The sequence below is a fragment of the Mycetomoellerius zeteki genome, unplaced genomic scaffold, assembly GCF_001594055.1.
Source record: "Mycetomoellerius zeteki isolate Tzet28-1 unplaced genomic scaffold, Tzet1.0 scaffold584, whole genome shotgun sequence".
NCBI lineage: Eukaryota > Metazoa > Arthropoda > Insecta > Hymenoptera > Formicidae > Mycetomoellerius > Mycetomoellerius zeteki.
Window position 1 is genome coordinate 1 of NW_017257593.1, and position 14956 is coordinate 14956.

At 30.6% G+C, this 14956-nt stretch overlaps 2 protein-coding genes across 2 annotated transcripts; both read left to right on the forward strand.

Annotated features, from left to right (window-relative positions):
* Positions 1-3251: 3251 nt before the first annotated feature.
* Positions 3252-4571, forward strand: LOC108720219 (uncharacterized). The gene is made up of 4 exons (XM_018456663.1): positions 3252-3292; positions 3969-4061; positions 4139-4315; positions 4367-4571. The coding sequence occupies exons 1-4, from the start codon at positions 3252-3254 to the stop codon at positions 4569-4571; spliced, it is 516 nt and encodes a 171-aa protein (XP_018312165.1).
* Positions 4572-13737: 9166 nt separating this feature from the next.
* On the forward strand, positions 13738-14366 carry LOC108728209 (uncharacterized). The gene is made up of 3 exons (XM_018456664.1): positions 13738-13863; positions 13975-14101; positions 14212-14366. The coding sequence occupies exons 1-3, from the start codon at positions 13738-13740 to the stop codon at positions 14364-14366; spliced, it is 408 nt and encodes a 135-aa protein (XP_018312166.1).
* The last annotated feature ends 590 nt before the right edge of the window (positions 14367-14956 follow it).

Consider the following 14956-nt stretch of genomic DNA (forward strand, 5'->3'; position numbering starts at 1 on the left):
TGCAGTCTCACTAGTTTTTAATTGTTGGAAAAATGTATGATGAATCGGAGAAATAAATTTTAGCAAACCTAATATATCCTTCTTTTTAGCCGCAGAAATAGGATGCACAGATGGGTATAAATTTTCTTATTCTATATTCTTTAATTGCAGGGGTCTGCCATGCCGAGCACGCCGAATATTTAATGTATTAAACTTAGCATCTGAAGAAATTGTAGTTTTATAGAAAATATCGAATTGTTTTTCCCGTTCATAGTGCAACCACTAAATGGTGAGCCAATTTACAGTTTATGATAGTGTGTTTTTATTACGCTTCGTTGTAGATCGTTCCAACTGTTCCAACTGTTTAGTTGAAAAGAATTCGTTTCTTTTCATTTCACAAACGATAAATTTCTTAGAATGTCGAGCAGTTTTCATACAGTGGTACCAATCTTCAGGAATGTAGTTGAATGGCGTACTGCAGATTCTACAGATCCAAAAATTGATTCGTTCGGTAAAAACGAATGGCCCGATATTAAGAGTTTCTGTTCTATAATTTTTGTTGTTATATCATTACTTTGAACTAATTTTAACAGATATAAAGCTAATTTTATATTACGATTTTGTCCAATACAAGTATCACTATAAATAATTATTTTCTCTTTATTACTAGCAGTTTTGATATGCTTAATTAAACATGACGCGATTTCCTGTGATCCTCTTGAGGCTATCATTTCATCCCAAACATAAAAGTATCTTATATTTTCTCGTAAATCGTGAATACCGAAAGTAACAATACATATTTCTTTTATAATATGCATCAGAAAAACAGTCAATATTGGAAACGGCAATGCTTTCTGTAAATCGATGCTGCACACATAAACATTGTCTGTTGAACACTTTGCTGCATCCTCTTTCATAGAATTGCGTACTTTCTCAATTTTAATAAATACAACTCATGTTCATCTTTAAGTATTTTTATAGTTTCTTGATCGTCAGTTACATCTACTTTAATTTAATACTCATCACATTTTTTGCATGTATCCTTTCGTGGTATTTTAAAATGAAGATTAAAACGCGTATTAAATATATGACAATACATACCATGCTGTTTTACTGATTGTATATTTAATTCAGAACATTTTTCTTTATATAACATATACATCTTACGAATATTCAAATTTTCATTTAAATATTTTCGAGCTGAATTATGTTCGCGTGTGTAATGAGATACATTGGCAGGAAAACTTTGTATGTGGTCACAAACATTGTTAATAATATCATCTGAGTTTACGTGGATTTGGTGCTTTATCTCTGTCATCACTCCCACATCAGCACATTTACCTTCTGCGTGTTTCATTATAACTCTATTTAAATGTCCTTCAGATATACCAAAAATTTTATAAAAAGTATATACTTTTTACACACGACAATAGTGGAATCATCAACATTTTGCAAACAGTATACATTATTGCTACTTTTCATGCACCTGCTTCCATCCCGTGGACGTCTTCTTTTTATAAGCGCATCTGAACACATCCACAAATATACGCATTTTGTTCTTGAAAGGATCCCATTTTCCAGAAATTATCGAAGTGGTTCTTTCGTATTTCTTCCTCAATCACATCTTTACATTTCTTTTGGCATCCACAATCTTTGTTTTCAAATTTTTTCGCAGAAACTATATTAATATTACTCCGGTTTATATATTCTGCTCCCGAATTACGAAGTCTTTTTGTAACGTTCCTAGCCCAATCGTCACTATTTCTCACTCTTTTCCGGCCTTTTCTGAGATTTACATTTATGTTATTCATTGCAGATATACAAGTAATATAATGTCGCTGATATGAAAGATATAATAAGATACTGAACAGTTCTACAACGCAAAAGTGAATATTATAAACTTGAATGATCTTCATCGTGACAAACATTGTATACAAACAGTCATCGCGACTAAAGAGTCGAATGTAACAGTGATGTAAGTCCATATGTTGTGTAGAATAATGAAGTACGTCCAAGCTGGACTTAAGTCACTATTCCAGATATTTTTATGGTCACTTTATTTGTGATGTAAAATTGAATTCTATTTTTTATGAATATATAACATAAAAACAAAATATAAATAAATTAAATTGATAAAACAAACACATTCTTAGTACTTTCTACTTTTATAACAAACACATTTTTCCTAATTTTGGACTTATGCCACTTGTCAACTAAGGGGCTCATATAATAATCATGTTAGTATTAATAACGAGAGTTACAAGTAGTTTTAAAATTTATAATAAATACATTCATTGCTCTTTATAATAAAAAATGTGCTTATACTATACATTACAGGAAATATATGGTACCGTAATTCATCACTATATATATTAGATGTCAAAGGAACAATGGCAATTTTGTTTCTTGAGATAAATAACATTTTATACTATCTTTTTACTTTCATATCTATCCAAATGTAATCAAAATGTAATCAATCCATTTCTGTAGTTAATTTCAACATAAGTAACGTTCATATTAACGTATGTAAGTAAATAAATTAGAGTCAAATTAAAACATCTTCTTGAGTTAAATTATTTAATTGCAATATTAAATTAATGATATATTAAAGAAAATGAGGAGGAGGATGTTGTAATTTTACAATATTTTGATAAGCATTTTTTAAATATTACTCGCGCGAATATATTTTTATGTAATAATAATAATATATCTTTCTTAACACATTTTTTAAATGTTCCAAAGTAGTCAATGGAGGAATGAGCATTTGGAATAATTCGTGCATAAAAAAATTAGAGTGGAATAGGCAGTGTTGCCAGCTCTATCGTTTTAGTGGTAGATTTACCGTTTTGGCTCACGAACCTACTGCCTACTGTTTCAGCTAGGTTATCTACCGTCTTTCTTTATTTTATTTTGCATTTATAATATCCTACGTTACTGCTCATTTTACTCAAAGATTAGTTATCTCCTATCCGCCATGTTGTTCGCGCATCTCGCGCATCCTTCTGATTGGACGTATCGTCGTATACGCTACTCGTGTGTCATTGGTCTAGCGTCCAATAGACCTATTCTGTAACTTTGTAACGATAATTTTACTAGTTAGGGATTTCATTGCGCAGGTATTTTACATGACGAAAGAGCTGTACAATGTGCAACGACAATATAACCTGACAATATAACAGTATACCGATAACAATAACGAACTGTCATCAAAAGTTATAGAATAGGCCTACAAGACTTTCTTTATAACGCCAAGGATTATTTTTCTCCTAAAAATGGATTATTCCGAAATTTTCGAAGATGATTCTGACGACAGGTAATAAAAATTATTGCTGCTATTATTAGTGTATACCAATGATTTTTAACAACAATTATGCACTTTCATTTTTTAGATCATCGGGATCCAAACAGCCCAAGACAGAAAAAGCAGAAAAAATATGATCAGAAATATAAAAAGGAATGGGAGATAGAAGAAGTTTTAAGAAAATGGTTACAACCAGATAAAAATAGCATAGAGATTCTTATTATTTTTATCTGATTGTAACCATTTTCTTAAAACTTCTTCTATCTCCCATTCCTTTTTATATTTCTGATCATATTTTTTGATCATATTCTTCTAGAGAGTGCTTACTGTGCAAAATGTGTAATAAGACAATAAGTGTGAAATCGGGAAAAATGCAACTATATAGACATATGGAGACAGCAATGCATCAGCGTCTAAGCAAAAATATATCAAAACAAGTTAATTTTCTTGACATAACTAAATCTTTAGTTAACTAATTTAAGAAAAGGGCTGATTTTTATTTAACATCATATATAACAGAACATAATTTATCGATGAATTCGATAAATCATCTCTCTTTTCTAATCCAAGCAATTTGTCCTGAATATGAGAATACAAAAAAAATTCAATGTCATCGTACCAAATGCACAGCAATAATAAAAAATGTTCTGGGTAAATACCAATTCCAATTAATAACACAACGTTTAAGAACAACTACATTTTCATTAATCGCTGGCGAGTCGACTGACAAAGGTTGTACGAAGCATCTTGGCATTATTGCTAGATATTTTGATAGTGAAAGGTGAGTAGACATATTCTTCATATTCTTATCTTTTTATAATCTTTATTAAATTTACATTGAACTATTTTACTTTCCAGGATAAGAGATTCATTTCTCGCATTAATTCCCATGAAAGATGCAAAGGCAGATGACATTTATGGAAAAATTATCAAGTTCTTCACGACACATAATATTCCATATAAAAAGAACCTAATCGGCTTTGCCTCTGATGGAGTCAATGTATTGGCAGGCCAAAATAATTCTGTGATGACTAGGTTAAAGGCAGAAAATAAATCTATTTTTTTAATTAAATGTATCTGCCATAGCTTTAGTTTATATGCGAATTACGCGTGTAAAAAGCTACCTAGGGAAGTGGAGGATTTAGTAAGAGATGTGTATAATTACATTTCTAATAGTCCCAAAAGAACAGCTTTTTATCAAGAATTTCAAAAGTTTACTGAAATTCCAGTTCACAAAATCCTCCACCTCGCCCAGACAAGATGGCTTTCACTTCCCAAACAGCACAAATGACTGTTTGCCGACTAATTGTCGACTTTATTTAGTCGACTTGAAGTCAACTTGTATAGTCGACGTTTTGTCGACTGTTTATGGAACGGTTTTTGTCGACTGTAATTGTCGACTACAAGTTGACTTAAAGTCACTCATTTTCCGGGCATTAAAGTCGACTCTTTATGTTTGACTTTTAGTCGACTTATATTGTCAACTTTTTTGCTCACTTTAATTATAATATATACACATGTGTTAATAAAATGATAATTTTAATATATTGTTTGATATTTATATTTGGCGCTAAATAAAACTTAAGAGGCGCTAGTCTGCGCTAATGTAATTATTTCTGGGTCTGTTCGGTTACTGTACATTCATGTTCATATCAGTTTATGTGTGTTATGCGAGAACATGGCACGCTGCCGGCTGCACGTGGTTTATCGTGGCTGTGTTCCAAAATTGACTGCCAATACTGAAAATCTATAGTGCACGTAACGTAAACTGTAGCATTTTCAGTGTTGGCAGTAAATTTGGAACACAGCCCGTGTAATACGCAATTGGTGACGATCCAAGGTAATCATTTTATTTTCTTATAATTGTTTATGAAAATAATAAAATAAATATAGGGGGGGGGACACATATTGAAACATATAAATTTATAAGTATTTTTTTGGATATTTGGCCATTTCTTGAAAAAGAAATGCATTTCAAAATTTGAGGTTGTAGAAATTGCAAAATTATATGTAAAACGTAATATTTGTTACTTAATTTTCAGTGTGCTCGATTGATTTTGATTGATACCTCACTGGGATATTTTTGAAAAAAGAAATATATTAAGAATTTTGTATATGTATTAATATATGATTTTATATGTATTAAAGTTATATTTTAAAAATTTTGAACTGAAATATTATGTAGTTGTGTATACATATATTTAATGTTTTATTATATTATATCACCTATTATTAATTTCACTTCATCTGTATACTTATTACTAAAATCTATATTTATTATTAGAATTTTAATTCTAATAATTATTTATCAAAAACTTCATCTAATTTTTATTATACTTCAAATTTAATGTATAATATATGTATATATATTTATGGATGTTATATAATACACATTTAAAGTAAAATAAAATTGATTAAGTTTTTGATAAATGCCATTTAAAACAAAATTAATCAATAATAAATACATAGATAATAAATTGATTAAGGCCGATATTTATGGTTATAATGCAATGATTATTTATGATTGTACTGTAATGATTATTTGAATAATCATTACAGTTTCATAAATCTGTGATTATTCGCCAATTAATATATGTTCAATTTTTACAAGGATTTACCATTCAAAGATGATTATTCAACTATTTAGAATATGAATACCATGATTATCTTTGTGCAAATTGAATATAAAATGACGAATAATCTCAGATTTTGATGAAACTATGATTATTCAAATAATAATTAATTAAATATCGACCTAAAAGTCGACAATAAATCGACTTATAACTTTGACTGATAGTCGACTTATTGTCGACTAAAATTCGACATGGTTGTCATAACCTATTCAACGCTGGCTTATACAAATTGACATTTGTCGACTATTAGTCGACTATAAATTGGTATTCAGTCTGACTTTAAAGTCGACTTTAGACTTTGTCTGCCGACTGACAGTCGACTAACAGTCGACTTCGTGCTGTTTGGGTTGTGTCTGTAGTTTTAAGATTATAGAACAATATGAAGCGCTAAAACTATATTTTGTGGATGCAGTTACAAGTGATAGATTATTAGCAGCAGAAACTATTTTACAAAAGTTGAATGATCCATTATCAAAACTTTTTTTACAGTTTTTGAAATTCATTTTACCTATATTTAATAATTTAAATAGGGAAATGCAATCAACTTCTCCACAAATCTATCATTTAAGATCCAAAATTATAACGGTATATAAAACTATATTGGAGTGTTTTATAAGAAGAGACTTGATTATAAACTGTGTAATTGAAAAAATTGATTACAAAAACCCATATAATTTTCTTAAATTGGAGGACATTTATGTAGGTGCAGAAAACTGCGCTTTTCTGTCACGTTCTGATAATGGAATAACAAAGGAACAACAAATCTTTTTTAGAATACGATGTTTAGATTTTTTAATTGAAAGTGTCAATCAGATCAATACTCGATTTGATTTCACAAATGATGTTCTCATAAAATTGGAGTTGATTAACCCTGAAAATGTTAAAAAGGGTAGTTCGACTTCAATTATTCCCTTGGCATTGCATTTTCCAAATTTGGTACCGAAGGAGGATTATCAAAAATTAGATACAGAATGGCGACTACTAAGAAATTCTGAAATCCAAAATTTCAGCGACAATGGTGAAGAGTTTTGGGTTTCAGTATTGAAAAAAAAATATAATGATAATACGCCAATGTTTGGAAAAGTCAGTACATTTGCTATTCAATTACTTTCTCTCCCTCATTCCTCCGCTAACGTCGAAAGATTATTTTTTCAAATTAATCTAATAAAAACCGATGTAAGAAATTTGATTTCATCTGCTACTCATTCTGGACTCATACATACAAAAGAATACTTAAACGGTAAAAATTACTATACCTTGCCTATATTAGAAGAACTATTTAAATTGCATTCTAATAATATGTATTATATAAGAAAAATAAAGACTATGAAATTGATGTTAACTGATTCTGAGATTAGTCATTCTAGTCAAATTAGTGAGACTGAAGATTAAAGAAAAAACAAAATAACGCGTTATAATTTTCCAATAATGTTACTATAATTCATATATAAGGCATATTATATAAATTATATTACAGTTGCATTGTTGAGTGGAAAATTGTAACATTAATGTTGTTATTTCTTTTGTGCTTCCTGGAAAACACTTTTATACAGATTTGAATATTTTTTTCTGTTACTTTTTATAAAATATTAAATAATTTGTAATAATCATCAATGTAATTATCAATGAGAAATTTATAAATAAAGATTAAAGGAAAAAGTATATAGTATGAGTACTTTTTATTATTTTTACTTTATTTGCTACTGAGTTGTTTTCGGTTATATATTACTTATAACTACAATATTTTTTTCTATTTTCTAACAGTTTTCTCGAAATTTCTTGAAAAAAAAGAGTCTACCGCTTTAAATCTACTGCTTTTTTGGCATATCCTCTACCGTCCAATTTTTCAACCACCTGGCAACACTAGGAATAGGCCTACTGGAGAAACTACTATAAAAAAAGCGCACCATGCTATCTACTCGTACCTCATGATAGATGGTGTAGAATGATAGCATTTTATCATTGTCTTGGGATAGACATTTACTTACAAGTAGCTTTATAATAAAATTACCTCTATCTACCATAAATATTTTTAAAAATAATAATTTTTTTAAAAAGTTCTGAAAATTGTTGCCAACATAGAATTTGAAGGGTGAAATGTGAGGCCTCATGTGTGAAGCGATTTTCAGCTTTCTCCGCTATATCTCGAAAACTATTTGAGATATAAAAAAATGTTTTATACAATTGTTTTACAATAAAATTACCTCTATTTATTCACGCTAATGATATTTTTTTAGAATAATTATTAAACAATTTTTTTTCGAAAATTTAAAAAAAACATTGGTAAATAATTATTCTAAAAACGCGAATGAATACAGCTAATTTTGTTGTAAAACTTTCGTATCAAACACTTTTTTATATCTCGAATAGTGTTCGAGATATAACGAAAAAAGCTGGAAACCGCTGTACACATAAGGAATGATTTCACCTCTTCGAATCGTTTTTGCGCACCAATTGATATTTTCTAAATTCATCTCTTTATGTAAGCTACAAGTCCACAAAGTTTCATTAAAATCAGAATTTGACACCTCGAGAGGTTCCCTTATTAGATCATATTGGGTACGTATGAATATGATATAAAAATATATTTTTCTATCTCTTGTATAAAAAAAAATGTTAGAAAAATGGAAAAATGTGATCCAACATTACTTTTATAAGATTATACATTTATTAGTGACACGTTTATTAACATATAGGAATACCCAAAAAATTATTTTCCAAACACAATAGACTTATTTACATACTCATTTACTTATCTATTTATCTATTCATTTCCACGACGTTTAGCAGGTGAGTAAGAGCATCCATCTGGAATAACAAAAATACCAAAAAGAAAGAATGTTACAATCGATGTGTATATTCAATATGCCCATAGGTTGGCCATATTGGTTTACTTTACAAGGAGTTTCCTCTCTTTAATTATAAATGACAAAAATATAAACTGAACATATAATGTTGAATAGTTACAATAACATGAACTTAGGACGACTAGACTGGTTTTTTCCGGACATGTACACTTTTAAGGCGTCCGGGAACGTCCAGTCGGATTTTCAGCATGTCCAGTATTATACTCTTTTTGAGAAAGAACGAGAGGACCGGAAACTATTAAGTTAACCATCGCATCATGAAATACATAGTAAGCTAATCACTAGACCATTACCCATTACTATACATATGTGATAAAATATTTGAAAATTATTAAGTATTATTATTATTATATCATATAAAACCGTTTTTTGCTAATACTAAATATATGTTTTCATCTTTCTTAGGATTTTGAAATGTATACTCTTTTTCTTTTAACGTATAACAAATCAAACTAACTAAGACTCCTTATAAATTAGAAGAACCAGGAAAGAACAAGAGCAATAGGAGTCAAGCACAGAAGACGTTGCGCAAATAATACGACTATATAGCGTAAAACTTCTTTATTTTACTAAACGCGCTTAGGACTTCCGTTTCCGCTGTGATAGAGTGAAGTAGAGATTTCGAGAAAAATCAGAGCAAGGTGTGGAAGTAGGGAGAGAAGACTTCCGTTTCCGCTGTGATAGAGTGAAGTAGAGATTTCGAGAAAAATCAGAGCAAGGTGTGGAAGTAGGGAGAGAGTGAGGTGTGAGAGAGTATAAAGTGAGTGGAATTGAAAGAGGGTGTGACGGGAAGGGTGAAAGAGTAGAGGGAGAAGTGAATGATAGGGAGGTTGACAGGAAAGAGAGTGAGGGAAAAGAGATTGAGGTTAGGGGAATCATTGGTAGTTGGGCAGGTGGTACGCGGGGAGATAGACGGAAAGGAATTTTGGTGAGTAGGTGGTGGGGGCAAGTGAGTTCGGGTAAGGTCGGTCGAGATGTCGATAGATCGAATCAGTTCAGGAAAGATAGGTAGAGGGAATAAAAGGAGTAAGAGAGAGGATAAATGACGGAAAGAATTGAAAGGCTAGTAAAGGATAGACGGGGAAGCATAGGGGATTTATATGGAGAAATATCTGAAAAGGAAGAGGGAGGGAGAGGGAGGGGAAGAGGGAGGGAGAGGTCAAAATAAGTGATATATTCAGGAGAAGTAAAAAAACGATAAGGTCCGTTAAAATGGGAGAGGAGGGGGGATGATGGAAATACTTAAGGAGATGAGAGAGGAAATGAGAGAAGGGTTAAAGGGATTGAGAAAGGAAATAAGGAAGGTAGCAAAGGGACAAAAGGAGTTGATAAGAAAAGAAGTGGAAAGGATAAAGGAAGAGTTGAAGGAGAGGGACGAAAAATGGAAAGAGGAGAAGGATGGAGAGGATAAAGGCACTGGAAAGGGAATTGGATAAGGTGAAGGTAGAGTCAGGCATGGTGGAAGGATTACATGGTGTGCACAGTTGAACGTGTGTCTGTCTAAAAATCTGCGCTTTCCTTCTATTGGGTGCATTCAGTACGACGATCGCTCACTGAGCGCTCAGTGAGCGCTATCCGTGAGCGCTCAGTAAACGGATTTTATGTACTGGATGAAATGCTCTCTTGATATTTGGTACATATTACTGAACGCTCAGTGAGCACCCTAGTATCATGTATTGGACATAAGCGCTCACTAGCTGCTTATTGAGAGCACTAATCATTTTTCGTCAATTTTGGTGAGCGTAAATTTTTGTCGCTCACATCGCTCACTAAGACCGATGTTCAATTTATTCATTTCTTTCACAATTCTAGAATTGGAAAGAAATGAGAAACAAGTTGGACCTCGGTTAAGAGGTAACCGTGAAACTGGGCCTAAGCATTTATGATAAAGTATTCACGTTTTCACAGCTTCGGGAAATAATAAACGGTAATATAAGTAAGTAAGAAATATAATTTAATTAGCTATAAATAGGTTATTCTACATACGAATAAAAATATAAATAATTATTTAGAACACGGACTAGCTGCACCTTCGATTTTGATGAAATTAGGCTCATTCGACGCGTTTTTACTCGAAACGAAAGAATCTGTAAGAAAAAATGTTGGATCTGCCCCACAAACCGAGATATTGAGCGTTAAAGTTGACTATTTAGGTTAGGAAATCTATCAAATCGACCCAACGTTTTTTCTTACAAATTCTTTTATTTTAAACAAAAATGCGACGAATGAGCCTAATTTAATCAAAATCGGAGGTGTGGTCCGCATTTTAAATAATTACCAACACACACACACACACACACACACAATATATATATATACGTATGAAAAATTAAAATTATTTTTAGTAGCTACTTTGACAAACATGGACGGATACTTTACGGAAGAGCAATATATTATTGAGGGTATAATATATAATATTATTGAAATTGCTGATATTCATAAAAAACTACGAAATGATAAGTTAAGTATAGTATAATATTTCATTCAAGTAATTTTATTAAAGATACGATTGGTATTTATAGTTGTTTTTAAAAAATTGTATTAAATAAGATCTTAAGATAATAAAAGATCTCTGATGTAAAATATTAGCGATTTACTAACAGATTGGCAAAAAATTCAATCGAATTTCCACTGCAGATTCATAGCATCTATATCCGCATTAAGTTCAGGATTTTTTGATAATATTTACTGACATATGATGTCAGCAAATTGATAGCACAAACAACAGGATCTGTGTGCGTGGACAATTTGATGATTGACAGAAACCGAGCAAAAGCAATTTAACAAGCTTTGTCTTATTTCTGATGATAGTTTGATATCGTCAGATATTACAGATTTTTTGTTGTTTTTGTCAGAAATCGATAGCAAACTGTGCCGAGAATCTGTTTTTATAGGCTTGGCTACCTAGAGCTACCTAGCATGTTGGTATGACTCTGTGATAGATTTATGACATCTTAAGAATCTGAACACAAGAATTGTCATAACACTTACTTAGACTTAAGTTGTAGACGTAAGTAACACACAAGCTTTCATACATGAAAGTATTACTGTATTTCTAAGAGACAGCAATAAGTCGTATGTCATATGCCAAAGCTTGTGTGTTACTTACGTCTACAACTTAAGTCTCTAAGTATTACGACAATCTTGTGCTCAGATCCTCAGACTGTATTTAAAACGGACTTAAATATAAGAATCGATTATGAATATTGACCTATAATTCTGTTTATGTCTAAAGATTTATATAAAATATTTCTTGTTGTAGATCCCATTTTTGCATCGCAATACATACATGATAATAGGTCACAATTGGAATTTAGGCCACAATCTGCTACAGAGAATGAAAATAGTAAGTAAAATTATATTAATAATATTAATATAAATTTTATTTAATAAATAAAATATTAATATAAATGTTATTTATTTTATACATTTTACAACATTTGTACGATCATATTCCTTTTTTCTGTACCGTTCTCATTAAGATACTCTATCTCATCTAAATCTTCTATTTCATTATTTTCAATCTGACCTATCTCCTCATTATCTTCCTCTATCTCATCAGGAGTGTAATCGTCATTATCTTCTTCCATTATAATAAAATTATGTATAATAAAATGCACGCAGATGCAATGGTATAATTAATTAAATCTAAGTTGTACATTTCCAAATACTTTAACTTTCTAAATTTTCCTTTTAGTAAAGCGAAAGTCATTTCTATCCTCGATCGAATAGAACTTAATTTTTTATTATATCGTATTTGTTCCCGTGATAAATGACCATTATCTTTAAATGGTACCATTAAAAATTGACTTAATGGATAAGCACAATCCCCGATTAAATGATATGTTGCTGAAATTAAATCATGATACATAATGTTTTGAAAGAGAGGGCTATTTCGCAAAACGCGTGCATTGTGAACTCTTCCTGGCACACCTATATGCACATCTATAAATAATTTTCTGTTATCGCATACACCTTGCAAAATAACACTATGGAAACCTTTTCTGTTGTAAAAATCTACTGGATTGTTATGTGGTTGCATTATTTGAACATGGCAACTATCGATCACACCAATTACCCCTGGTATTCCTTGGGTGCGTTCCCATTCATTTCGTTTCAGTGCAATAGCCAGTGGCCGCCATTTTGCTGGATACTGCACTGGAGAAGCGTTCCCAAATGACTGGATACGGGCTAGTGACGTCATACATACATGCAGCCTCGCACGCGTAATATAAAAATTGTAATAGTGTTGAACAGAATTATTGCTAATAGAATTATCATTGCTAACAGAATTATTGCTAGTATTATTGCTATCTTATTGTGTTGAATTGTTGCTAGTAAATATAGAAGAAGATCAGAATGTCGGCCAGAGAATGTGCAAGTTTTGCTATGCAAGAAAAGAAAGTACTTGTACAATTATTAAGTGCAGAAAATAACATGTTGTATACGACGTTTCTGTCATCTGAAGATGAAAAGCGGGTAGCAAATGGTAACGTTATTTTCGATATATATTTCATTAGTGTTTAGTTCTCTGCAGAGTTTGAGGTTAAACTGACTTGAACTTCAAATTGCACAGATTATTATTATACAAATCTTTTATTATGAATCATTTACAAATATAATTTTGCTCAATCAATTTTAAATGGACTCATTCGAGATCAACAACTAAAAGAAAAAGAAGCTTATGAATTTGAAGAACCTGAGGCTGAAAATTTCGCGAATAATACAGGTAATGATTTTACGATTTTATGAATTTAATTTAAATAAATATTGCATAAATAGTTTATTTTTAATTAATCAAACAAATATATTTACAGAAGAGGTTCACAACGCCATGTGGACACACGAAAAAATTTTGCTTTTAATAAGTACATATCGTGAACAACAAGAAAAAATGAAAAGTGGAAAAATGTTGCTACGTAAAATGTAGAAGCAGGTTTCTGAACACATTAAAAAAATGGGCTATGACATTCCCCCAAATAAATGTGCAAGTAAAATAGATTCCTTAAAAAGGAGATATAGAAAAATTATAGATCACAATAAACAGTCTGGAAATGATTTCATGACATTCAAATATTTTGATGTAAAATATATCATTATATCCATTTTGTTTTTGGTCGAAAGATTATTATTACATGATAATATCATAACAATAAATTAATAATAACATAACAATAAATTATATTGTTTTCAGGAACTTGACACCATATTTCGTAAGCAATCATGGGTGAATCCTGTTGCGATTGCAAGTAACGAGTTGCAAGGCAAGAGTTTTGAAAATAGTGACGACAGAGATGACTATCAAGAAAACGTTTCGCTAAGTGAGTACTTATAATATAAATTATTAAATATATAACTAATTATTTCATTTGCAGAAATGAACTTAGGTCAGATTATGATTTATATTTCTCAATTTCATTTTTCGTTGCAGATACCGATAAAAGAGCAGTCAAAAGAACTCGGACCGAAGTTCTGCAGGAAATTTTAGAAGAGAAAAGGCTTCGCAGAAAATCTTCGGAAGCATACCAGAAGTCAAAATTAAGCCTGCTGCACAAGTTGATGAACCATATTTCGGAAAAGAAATAATTTGAAAAGGATAAGAGCGATATATCCATGGAATGAATAGTAAATAAATATGAATTATTCATAATCAAGTTATTTCATGATTTTGTCGTACTATAGACATTGAAAATTAATTTATTATTTAACATTTTAGTTGCTCGACAAACAATGATGTCCAATTTCCACGGAAAGTAAAACAATAATGAGCAATACTGCAGAAAAGGTAAATTTAATACATTTTTTGTTATATCACGGAATAAACATTTCGTATGTTAACTTTTTGTGTAACATTTCATGTAATATTTTGTGTGAATTTACAGTATTGAATCTCCATGGCAGACAGCTGCATAGTGCAGACGAGACTGCATTATTATCAAGTTAACAAAAAAAATGCTTCGTTCTTTTTATTTTTATTACGTTTGTTTTCTTTATTTTTGTTATGAATTTTCAATATAAATATAATTATAAATTACATTTATACGTTTATTTGTATATATATATGAACTTAATTTTAAAATGTTCGCAAATACAAATGTTCATTTATTTTCGCAAATACAAACTATGTTTGCAAATACAAGTGTTTATTTATTTTTAACAAAACTTATAATTGATTT

Coding starts and splice junctions, on each gene's coding strand:
- LOC108720219 (XM_018456663.1), top strand. CDS start 3,252: ATGGATTATTCCGAAATTTTCGAAGATGATTCTGACGACAG. Junction 4,062..4,138: donor AGATATTTTGATAGTGAAAG/GTGAGTAGACAT, acceptor TTTACTTTCCAG/GATAAGAGATTCATTTCTCG. Junction 4,316..4,366: donor AATAATTCTGTGATGACTAG/GTTAAAGGCAGA, acceptor TATCTGCCATAG/CTTTAGTTTATATGCGAATT.
- LOC108728209 (XM_018456664.1), top strand. CDS start 13,738: ATGGGCTATGACATTCCCCCAAATAAATGTGCAAGTAAAATAGATTCC. Junction 13,864..13,974: donor TGACATTCAAATATTTTGAT/GTAAAATATATC, acceptor TATTGTTTTCAG/GAACTTGACACCATATTTCG. Junction 14,102..14,211: donor TCAAGAAAACGTTTCGCTAA/GTGAGTACTTAT, acceptor TTTTCGTTGCAG/ATACCGATAAAAGAGCAGTC.